Source organism: Eptesicus fuscus, chromosome 10 (assembly GCF_027574615.1).
Source record: "Eptesicus fuscus isolate TK198812 chromosome 10, DD_ASM_mEF_20220401, whole genome shotgun sequence".
Taxonomy (NCBI): Eukaryota; Metazoa; Chordata; class Mammalia; order Chiroptera; family Vespertilionidae; genus Eptesicus; species Eptesicus fuscus.
Window position 1 is genome coordinate 92,986,294 of NC_072482.1, and position 12,206 is coordinate 92,998,499.

Below are 12,206 nucleotides of genomic sequence, written 5' to 3' on the forward strand. Positions count from 1 at the left end.
GAGGTTCCTGTAAACCAGAAAGCAACATATTAAAGTGCAATTCAGAGGGGAGTTTGCTGCCTGTGTTGACTGAGCTTTGCAGTCATTTTAACGCCGGCGAAAGTGTTACCCTAACTGCTTCAAATCAAACTGCAAAGACACTTGTGTGAAATACAGTATTAGATATCAAATCAGACATATGGGTGTTGAACGCAAGGATGTGTGTTGTGGGTAGTGTATGGTATTCCAGCATGTGGAGTTGTATTTTATGGAAATTCTTTGGCTTGGCTTATGGCAGGGACATACATTCATTATGAGATATCAAACTGTAAAATAAATAAAAGTAAAGAATTCAGCTGTGCTGTTACATGGTTTTTCAGTACAAACTTGCCTTCCCCACTGACGTGGGCTCTGTGTGACGGGGGCACTTGTGACCATGGTGGCCGGATGGTTTGTCATCATTGCTGATAGGTCTTGGAAATACCTTGATTGGTTCAAAGAACGTGAACTTCAACTTTTTACATTATTTCCTTTTACTTCATTGTGCGTGTTATGAATTACAGCGCTAATTGGTCTTAGAGGCAAAGTATTTAATATTTTTCTTGTTTTACCATTCCCTGTTTTCATCATTCAGTATTCCATAGCGCATTTGTTTCTTAAGTGTGTATCTGGAACTGATCACTGAATTCTTCCGTGTGTGGGCTTTGAGGCTCAAGTTCTTGGAGTTCTCAGATGGACCATATTGTGGTATTAACAGAGTGACTTCACGTTCTCGTCTCCAGGGCACTGCTTTTGGCCATCCTAATATCTTGTTTTTCTTTTTCTGTCCTGCTCTCTCTCCTAGTTAGAAAGTCAGTAGATTTCTCATTTTTAAAAAAAAAAATGAAAAAATATCAACTGTGTACTTATAACATGAGAAAGAGACGGCTTTTTTTTTATTAATAGTTTCCAGGATTTTTAGGCTTATGTAAATTAGAGATGGAGAAGACTCATTTAAGGCCATATTTTTGTTTATACCTCTTATTTTTTTCAGTACAGTACACTGCTTTACATCATTACCTGTTTCATCAACTAGGGAAATACTATCCTTGTATTAGATTGAATACTTACCTTCAGTAACTCATATTGATGGTTATGTTATTTGACATTCATAATATTATTCTAAAAAGGTTTCATTTGTTGTAAAGCAGTGTAGGTTTTTGTGTGTGTGTTTTTTTAGCAAAATCGTCAATGGAATTGCTAATGTAACTGTACTGTATGTGCTAAAAACGTAATCGGGAAGTTTTGGCGTTAGTTGAAAGAAGCATGCGCCCTATACCTGCGCCCAAACCACAAGATTCTGCAAAAAGGGAGTTAGTGAACTTGGACTGTTGGCTTTATTTTCATCGTGTGTGTTGCATGAGAATGGATTAACATAATGCTTAGCTATTTTAAAAATATATTTTATTGATTTTTTACAGAGAGGAAGGGAGAGGGATCGAGAGTCAGAAACATCAATGAGAGAGAAACATCGATCAGCTGCCTCCTGCACACCTCCCACCGGGGATGTGCCCGCAACCAAGGCACATGCCCTTGACCGGAATCGAACCTGGGACCTTTCAGTCTGCAGGCGGACGCTCTATCCACTGAGCCAAACCGGTTTTGGCATGCTTAGCTATTTTTAAATGTCAGTATTAGGAGCCCGCCCTCCCCTCCACACACACACACTGCATTTTTATGGAGTTACTAATATTTGCTACCTGATAAAAATTTTATTTCTTAAAGCAAAGTCAAATTATCTTTTGCTTTCATTGATAGTATGTGAATAGAAGGCAGGGTGTCGATTTATGTAAGGGAAAGAATATTAAAAATAGTGAATGCAATTGCTTAGCAAAGAACCCATTTCATGTTGCTGAACTGAAACGATATTTGATTTCATTGAATTGCACCTTTTGACTTTCTCTCTTCCTTTGCCTGACTTTTTGACAGATGCCGCCTCAGTATGGACAGCAAGGTGTGAGTGGTTACTGCCAGCAGGGCCAGCAGCCATATTACAACCAGCAGCCGCAGCCTCCGCACCTGCCTCCGCAGGCGCAGTACCTGCCATCCCAGTCCCAGCAGAGGTACCAGCCGCAGCAGGTGAGCTCAGCCAGCTGCCTGCTCCAGGCCTCGCTCTGGCCGCGAGGTCTGGCCCCACTTAACAGATTCCCTTCTTGGTGGGAAAAATGTAGTTTTGAGAAAATGCAAAACTATAACCTAATCTAAACTGTTTGTTTATGGCTGGGTGTTTGAAATGGAAAGGTAGGAAGAATGTCTAATAGCGTCTTACATTGTCTTACATTACTGGATAGTGACAGCAGAAAATGTCAGACTTTTCATGTTCTTTGTCATTTATGTTTTGAATCTCAAGAAAGTGGTCTGTCACTTTGAGGCTTATGTTGGTACATTCATGGTATTTTTATCGTGAACTTTTTTTGTTTGGTTTTTGTTTTAATGGCAAGGACCACTATATTAAAACATCGATTCCTTTGGCAGTGTTATTCTTCTGTAACCAGCTTATAAACAGACAGCCACTTCAATTACAATATGTTACAAAACTAAAGGGAATCATGTACTCTAAGTATATGAAGCAGCTTCTAGTTTAAATTAGCCTCATTAAATACTCTTGTAGGTTATGGGCTATACATTTCAGCTTGTATAATTTTAGTAAAATAGTTTATGTGCATTTGGTAAATATATGCATTTGGTAGAATTGTTCAGTTCCATCTTGTTTTAGAGACTGTCATTAGGGAATACTAAAGCATCGTGAGCTAGGGACTCTTACTTTGAATCCAAATAAAACTTTCATACACTTCCATCATAAGCATCTTGATGTAACTTTCCTCTTTTTTTTTTTCCTCTTCTTTCTTTTTTGTGGGGTAGGGCTGTGAAGAGAAAGGAAGACAGTGACATTGACTTTTCAGTTTTTAAAATGCTTTTTACACATCTTGAGATTGGTTGAGGCTAAGCAAAATATATAAATATATGAAGCTTAATTTTATCAGTTCAGTTGAATTCTTAAGCATTATCTTGGGTTCATTGGAGTCTCCCACATCACTTTTATTTAAGACTTCTAAAAGGAGTTTATGGCTTTAAACAAAATACATTAAACACGTTAAATCCTATCTTTTGCATACATGTTTTCAAAATTTTGTTACCATGTAAAGGGATTTATTGAGGGAGGAATGTACATTATTTCCAAGTTATTTGTTCTGGTCTTCTATTAAACTGGGAAATTAAAAACCTTTCTCATATCTTTTTCAGTAAAAGCCTGGTGTCTGGGTTTGTGAGATGTAAAATTACAGTTTTTTCAGGGGTTTTCAGAACTGATTGAACTTCTGTAGGTGTAGAATGTTTTGTCATGTCATCAAAATTTAGGAAGGACTCAATAGAGAGATTACATTACTCATTTTCCTTCATTGTGCTGAAATGAACCTCTGATTGTAAAACCAATTTGATTAAGGATTCTGAGTGCCTGTCATTTCCTTAAGACCAAGCTCAAAATTTACTTCCTTTATGAAGCAGCCATGATGACTTCTAACACATGGCAATTAGTTATTTAATATCCTTCACATTTAAATATTTAAAGCAAACCACAGGTAAAATCTTACTTTCATGAATAATATTTTAATGGGCTTAGTTTAGGTTTGTTTTATGCTTTGATTGGTATATATCATTGTATAGGAAATACTACATGACCATGACTTTTTAACATAAATATTGTGTTTATTCTGAGAAAAACCAAATATTCCTCAGAGTATGTTGGAAATGTTTTATTTTCATGCTCCCTAACTGTTGAGTGTCTAGTATTTTTCAAGTTTCATTAAACTCATGACGGGACAAAGCAGTGGAAGGCAGACACGGTTCGGTGGCCTAAGCAGAGGGTCTGGTTGACAGGGACGGTTTGTGTTTTAGGGAGTTCGATGTTCTTTCTATCTTCAGACTGACTTAGAAAGTTTCTCTGGGAAGTGAGATCTTGTATTTTAGATATAGTTAGCCTCTCCGAAAACAGAAAAATTCCCCCAAATATATCCAAAACAAAAATAGCCAATAAAATATTTTCAAAATCAAGCTGAATTTTAATAAGAATTTGTAATACTGAATTCACATATATTTAAAAAGCAAAGTAGTTTCAATATGTTTAATGTAATAACCCCGTTTTCACAACAGACATAATATTCCTTTCTGCAGACTCAGTTTTGTTTCCAAGCAGAGCATACATAGATTTGATATTAGGGAATCAATCAGCAAATAATACTTCATGTGTCTTGTCAATGTGATTGATACAGAAGGTAATTTTAGAGTTCCATTAAGATACCTCACTCATTTTGTGTCTTTAACAATTTTTAATATATAACTAGAGGCCCAGTGCATGATTGAATCATGCACGTGTAGGGTCCCCTACACACTTTCGCTTTCGATCACGGGGGAGCTGGGTGCCTGTCTGCTGGTGCACCAGGCCTTTCAGAAGCCTCCGGCGTGGCGGAGGCTTCTGAAAGGTCTGCTGCCTGAGCGGACAGGCACCCAGCTCCCGCGCTTTTGACGGTCCGCGGTGGGACGTGAGCTCGCTGCCCCAGAGGCCCCTTCTGTGCCACAGCACAGCCATGGCGCAGACGCTGAGCTCCAGCTGCCGCTGGTGACGCGAGCTCAGCGTCCCGCCGGCCCAATCAGCCACCCGGCCACCCCGAGTCCCGCCCCCCCCCCCCCCCCCCCCGCCTCCTGGCCAATCGCGGGCATAGCGAAGGTACGGTCAATTTGCATATTTGTCTATTATTAGGTAGGATGTTTTGAATAATCAATACATTCATTTGCTTTAAAAATTAAAAAGTACAAAGAAAGGTCTCCCACCACAGTTCTTCTTGGCTAATTCATCACCACTCTCTCCTTTGCCAGATAACCACTGTATTAGTTTATTGTATTTCTTCCCAGAGTTTCTTTATACAAAGCAGCAAAATACCATATTTTAATTTTTACACACATGATGGCATACTATAACATACTATTTGTACTCTCTGTTTTTTTATAACTCCGTTCCCCACTCACTTAAATATATTTTCTGTAGATCTCTGCAAAAAAGTACATAAGATAGTCCATTATTCTTTTTTATATAGCTTTATTTATGAGCCTACCCTAATCTAGTTTACCAGTTCTCTTTTTGTGGGCATTTAGATTATTTTTAGTTATTTGCGATTTAAACAATATTGCCATGATACACTTTGAATATGTGCCATTTCATAAATGTACAAGCGTATCTGCAGGGTAAGTTCCTAGAAGTGACACTACAGCTATAATTTTGGAAAACATTGCCAGATTGTTCCTCCTAGGGGTTGTACCAGTCTATACTCCCACCATCGATGTGTGAGAGTACTTGTTTCCTGGCACATGTGCCAAAGGCATGGTTTTAAGAAGCTCCTGGATTTTTGCCAATCTGATCATGTAGTTTTAATTTGCATTTATCTTGTGATTGATGGCTGAACATCTTATATATTTAAAAGTAGTTGTGTTTCCTTTTTTTTCAAGACTTTAAACTTATTTTATTTATTTTAAATTTTTCTATTTAGTTGTTGGTCTTTAAAAAAGTTGATTTATGAAAACTCATTATATATTAGGGAGATCAGACCTTTGTGATTTGAGTTAGTAACCACTATCCCTCATCTCGTCATTTGTCTTTTGACATATTATGAGATATGTTTATACTCCAGTATATGTATACACATCCGATTGGTTAGGATAGAGATTTATTATAAGGAATTGTCTCACATAATTATGGAGACTGGCAAGTCCAGACTCTGCTGTTTTGTTGTGGCTGACGGCTGGAGACCCAGAAGGAGGGCTCATGTGAAGATGGAATCTGAAGGCAGTTGGATGGTGATGCCCTGTGGCTTCCAGAAGCCTGTCTTTCTGTTCTAGTCAGACCTTCAGTTGATTGGATGAGGTACACCCTCATTATGGAGAGCAATCTACTTTATTGAAAGTCACTGATTTACATGCTAATTTCATCCAGAAACACTCCAAGTTGACACATAAAATTAACAGTTAGAGTTCTTGTTTCCCAATTGATTGGAGATGCCACTTTTATTAGTTACTGATTTTCTTAGGTACAGTGTGTGGGGTTATATTCTCGACTTTTATGTTATTGGTCCTTCTATTAATGCCCCAGTACTACACAGTTTTTATTATTTTTTTCATGGCTGGTAGGGTTAATATATCTTCATTAGTTTTCTTTTTCAGAGTTTTCTTGGCTATTTGTGTGTGTTTGTTTTTTCATATAAACTTTTCATTTCTACCATGCTTTTTTGTAAGAATGTTGTCTTTTTAGTTGTTATTATAGTATGGTCTCTTTTTTTCATTGTATCTTTTTCTGTGAAGCAGATGACCCTAGACCCTGAGTCTGGGGGTTTTGTCACACTTCGTGACTGGCGGACATGGTGGAGCCCTTCCTAGGCGATGCTGTGAGTGCATTACATCAGGATAAGCGCCATGTCCCACAATAGTGATGTTAAGGTTGGCCATAGATTCGGGTGCTGATGGCCTCTGGGACCACTTTAAATGGAATTTTCTTCATGAGGTTTTGCAGACCACACCATTAAGTGTTAATTTTGACCAGAAACCCTGGTGATGGTTAGACTGGGGTTGCTCATTCTCAAAGGGGCCATTTTTTAGTTCCTTGTACTTTTGAGTATTAAGTTCAAGTCCGGTATTTCTCTCTTCTGTTTAGAGGGGTTTCATGCTCTTAACTGAGAGGCACTCTCTCATATCTCACTCCCCTCTGGCAAGCCTTGTACTGCCTCTCCTTTCCCTGTTTCCCGTGTAGTTACCAAATGGAAAGTTAAATCTGAGCAAAGGTCAGCTTCTATTGCTCTTACTCTCTATGTTCTTGGTTTACTTTCTGTTTGTATCTGGTTTTACTCACATTTATGCCAAGTCCCTGATGCATCTGAAAAGGCATTATATTCATATTTTAGATCTTTCAATGAGTAGACATTCAGAACATTTAATCTGCCATGCTGTTGGAACTGGGACTCTCTTAATATTTTCTAGTTGTTAATTTGATATCCCTTACACGATTTAAAACTATACACATGTAATATAATAGATAATATAGAACGTACAGGCAGTACATTCCCATTATATAATGAAACTTTTCTAATGTCTCCTTTATTCTTTCTAAATAAAATTCACAGACCTTATGGATACAAAATTCATAGATAGTATAGATTACCTGGAAAATTTTCAAACAAGTCAGAAAAATGCACTAACTGTATATGGAAAAGAGAAAGTAGCAGATGATAAAATATTGAATATTTAATTAGATAAATGCTTAGGCATGGCTATATTAAGAGAGTTGTGAAAAAGATGCTTGTGTGTATTTGTGGGGTCACTGTGAACTTGACTGCTACACAATGTGACCGATCCAGGAGCATTAACAACTCATGTCATAAGCAGGTTATTAGTGGGGAGCAACTCTTGGTCAAAACAAAGTCTAATCTTCCCTCAACATACATGGTAGTTTTTTTATTCCTGGAAAATTCAATGTATAGTAAAATTATTTTAAGAGTCCTTTGGAATTGGGTTCTAGGCTCAGACAAGTAATTAACGTTTTGTATTGTTTTATTTTTAAATCTAAATGAATGTTGGGATTTTTGAAGTTAGTGTGGGACACGACTGTCTGTTGGGTCAGAGTCGCATACACTGTAGGACGATCGGTCATCCCCACGCTACTCCCACTGAGTTTCCTTGTGATTCCTCATCCTTGGAACAACCAACTGCCTCCTTGAAACCTGCTAATATATATATATATATATTTTATATGCTTCCTAACTTTTTTAAAATAAAATTTATATATAATATGAGCGACCTAGATACAAAGTTTTAAACATCAGTATAATGCCCTAAATGTAATGGGAAGAATAAAAAGTAGTTTTTCATAAAATGTTGTTTTTCCTAAGTCAATGCTCAGACATGTCTACACTTGAAGACTTGTGCAGTAGTCAGAGGTTTGCCATCTGGCGTGTGATAACCATGACCTCTCCACTGATACACACAAGAGTGATATAGATATGGTGTTGCGTGAACAGCTCAAAATTATGAGCAGGATTTGAATCAGTGGGATGTATTACCACCCAGCAGTAAATATAGAAAATGAAAACACACAACTTCTAAAAGAACATGTTTACAGAGTTGTTCCAAGAATCCTGGAGGGAGTTCCCTGGTGTGGGACCCAGACGGATGGTCCGTGTTAATTCCCTTTCCCTTGGCTGGTCCTCTGCTGTCCAGCTCCTTCAGGACTGTGACGCTGACAGCCTCGCAGAGCCCTCTCTGTTCTCATAGCTCGAAACTGCACTTCTCACAGCCAGAAAAGTCTTCCTTTCCTTAGAGAAGATTTGTAGGAGGTCACTTTATTCACGTGAGTCCCAATTCATTTTAAGAGAAAAGAAATGTCAGGATGGATTTTTAAAAACGCCTAGTGTAAAGTGGCTAGAGTGTTTAAGACTTGGGCTTTTTGGGTATAGTTTTTCTTCCAGCTGATAGAATGATCTCAGATTTTGGGAGAAATATTGGGTATTATGAATGCATACTTCTCAAGATACAACTTTATCTTTTTATTATTCTTTTAACCTTAGGTTTATTGAAAAAATTGCGGAAGATAGGTTGGGTAGGAAAAGCAAAATGTAAACCATTTATTGAAGTTCTTGTGCCTGGGAATGTCCTATATGCTGGGAACCCAGTGGTTAGTAGGACACTGTGTCCGACCTGAAGGGGCTCCGGTCCAGTGGAAGGGCCCACAGGCACAGGTGCTGACAGTACAGTGGGACGGGGGTTTCAGGCTATGGCCGGTGCTGGTAAACGGCCCTAGAGGAGGGCTTGAGGAGTGGGCAAGCCTGCTGGGTAGAGAAGAAGAAATGATGTTTATTGTTCTTGAAAGTAGAGGTAACGCCCAACCTGGAATGATACCGAATTAGACTCTGAGGTTGGTTAAAGAGTCAGCGTCGTTTCGAAGGAACATATTAATTATGTTTGGAATTGGTGACTTGTATTATTTTTTCTTAATGATTGAAAATGAAATAAAAGGTTATTGTTTAATACTTTTTAAAACGGAAAATAGTACTTGCTTGGCAGGCCACATGGCACAGTGGATCAATCTCTCAATAGTTGAACCAAGTGAAAGTTTGAGTCAGCTTACATGTGAGTGTTTAAATATTTATTTATTTTTTAAAATGAATCTTTATTGTTCAGATTACAATTGTTTCTCCTTTTCCCCCACATATCTCCCCACCACCCAGTTCCCACCCCCCCTCTGCCCTTACCCCCCCCCCCCCCGCTGTCCTTATCCATAGGTGTATGATTTTTGTCCGGTCTCTTCCCATACTCCCCACACAGACACCCCTTTCCCCCTGAGAATTATCAATCCACTCCCATTCTATGCCTGATTCTATTAAGTTCACCAGTTTATTCTGTTCCTCAGATTTTTAATTCACTTGACTTTTAGATTCACTTGTTGATAGATATGTATTTGTTGTTCATAATTTTTATCTTTCTTCTTCTTTTTCCTCTTTTTAAAGAATACCTTTCAGCATTTCATATAATGCTGGGTTGGTGTTGATGAACTCCTTTAGCTTTTTCTTATCTGTGAAGCTCTTTATCTGCCCTTCAATTCTGAATGATAACTTTGCTGGGTAGAGTAGTCTTGGTTGTAGGTTCCTGCTATTCATCACTTTGAATATTTCTTGCCACTCCCGTCTGGCCTGCATGGTTTCTGTTGAGAAATTAGCTGATAATCGTATGGGAGCTCCCTTGTAGGTAACTAACTGTTTTTCTCTTGCTGCTTGTAAGATTCTCTCTTTGTCTTTTGCTCTTGGCATTTTAATTATGATGTGTCTTGGTGTGGTCCTCTTTGGATTCCTTTTGTTTGGGGTTCTGTGCGCTTCCTGGACTTGTAAGTCTATTTCTTTCATCAGGTGGGGGAAGTTTTCATTCATTATTTCTTCAAATAGGTTTTCAGCATCTTGCTCTCTCTCTTCTTCTGGTACCCCCATAATTCTGATGTTGGTTCGCTTGAAGTTGTCCCAGAGGCTTCTTACACTATTTTCAACTTTCTGAATTCTCTTCTCTTCATGCTTCTCTGGAGGAGTGTCCTTGGCCTCTTTGTATTTCAAATCTTTGAGTTGATTCTTGCAATCCTCTAGACTGCTTTTGGGTCTCTGTATAATATTTTTTATCTCAGTCAGTGTATGTTTAATTTCTAGTTGGTCCTCATGGAATTTATCGGCCTTTTCCATGAAATTCTTGAAAAACCTTATAACCGTGGTTTTGAACTCTATGTCCAGTCGCTTGTTCTCCTCCATTTCTTTGGTTTGTGATCTGTTTCCTTGCCTTCTCATATTCTCTGCTTCCCTAAGTTGGTAGGGTAGTTTTGTGTACTAGGTGTCCTATTGGTTCAACGGGTCAGCCTCCCAGTTACCTGAGGTGGACACTCTTGGTGTACCCTTGTGTACTGTGTGTCCCCCAGCAGGAGCTACAGCAAGGGCTAGTTTTCTCCTCCTTTGCTTGGGCGGTTTTGGAGCAGTCTGACTGGAGCTGCAGTTAGTTTGGTTGGGCTGCTCCAGAACAGGCCATTTATATGCAAAAGCCGCTGTGTGGAGCCTGGGCGGGTTTGTAGAATGTGCGGGGCAGGGCCTCAGGGCGGGGCGGGGTCTCAGGGCGTCACTAGGCTGGGGCGTGGCCAACGGCGATGGCTGCCGTCAGCCGTCTCTGCCTTTCCACGTTTCCAAGTCCCTGCGCCCCGCGCTCCAGCGCAGTAAACAATGATTGCTGGGCACACCTCTGCAAAAAAGTTACTCTCACTTTCCGACCCGATGGCCGAGAGTCCAGCTTCTCCCCGTAGGTGCCTGGGTCCCCCGAGTGTCCCCAGAAACTGGCTTTCAGAGTGATCGGGAGCTTGTCTCCCTGCGGGTTGAAGAAAAGCCGCGCACCCAGCCGCCCGCCGCCAGCCCGATTCGTGTGCCTCCGTACCTCAGCTTTTCAGCGATTGTGTTCCTTTCTCTTCTTAGTTGTCAGTCTTCCACTCAGCCAGCTTTCCCGTGGTTCTGGGTGGTAGACGTTTTTGTCTTTTAGTTGTATTTTTGAAATTGTTGTGTGAGGCAGCAGATTAGTTGTTTAACTATGCCGCCATCTTGGTTCCTCCCCGAGTGTTTAAATATGTTCTAAACTAGAGGCCCGGTGCACGGATTTGTGCACATTGAAAGGAAATTAATTAGAAGGTGGCCTGCAGGGCGGGACTGGTGAGACGGGCTGTACACACCCTGGAGCCAACCTCCCGAGGTCCCTCCCCGGCCAGCCACACCTGGGGCAGTGCGGGGCTTGAAGGGCATCTTCAGAGGGAGCGGGGTCCCTCCGGCAGGTGGGATCCCTCGGCCTGGCCTGTGGGGATCGGGCCGAAACTGGCAGTCCAACATCCCCCGAGGGGTCCTGGAGTGCAAGAGGGCACTCTGCAAAGTTACTGTTGCTCGGTAGCTTCTGTGTTGAGCGTCTGCCCTCTGGTGATCAGTGTGCATCATAGCTGTCGGCCAGTCACTTAGCCTTTTACATATATAGGTACTGCTTTATTTAGACATCTTCGTGATCTGCTATTTCAAAAGAAGATGCAGTAAATGGAAAGCATTTGGCAAGTGGGCATCATTTGAAAAGGAGATAGCTTTGGAGCATGAGGGTAAAATACTTTAAGCTTAATAACTTGTCACTCACTAAAGGAGTTCAGAGATTAGATTAAGCACATTGGCAGTGACCCATTGTGGTATAAACACTTCTTTATCGCTGTTGTTATTTAATTTCTCTAACCATATTTCCTATTATTTATATGACAAAATGTTAACTTATAAGCTGCTGCTTATTCTGTAGCTTTTGTGGAAAATTAACCATAAAAGGCCTGTGTTAAATCATGAAAATGTTCATATCCTTTGCTTTATAAGATTTGTAATGGGAGCAAAGACAGGGGTATTTTTTGTTTGTTGTCATTAATTGCTCAGCATTTAGTTACTAGCACTGGAGTCTATGAATTAACTTGATAATAAAAGCTTTGGAATATAGGTTGATAAAAATTGTTCTTGTTTTAAAGGTAATTGGTTACTGGGGAAGCCTTAGATCACTTTTTTTCTTTTTTTTTTTCTTAGATAACGTTTGAATTTTGAATCTCCTCCTTTCTTCTTGCT

The 12,206-nt window shown here is 39.8% G+C and overlaps 1 protein-coding gene across 1 annotated transcript in view; it reads left to right on the forward strand.

Annotated features, from left to right (window-relative positions):
• Window positions 1-12,206, forward strand: part of ARID1B (AT-rich interaction domain 1B) — a 357,127-nt gene that overhangs the window by 117,100 nt on the left and 227,821 nt on the right. Inside the window, exon 3 of the mRNA XM_054722446.1 lies at window positions 1,948-2,097. Coding sequence (XP_054578421.1) covers window positions 1,948-2,097 — 150 coding nt within the window. The remainder of the gene's footprint in view (window positions 1-1,947; window positions 2,098-12,206) is intronic.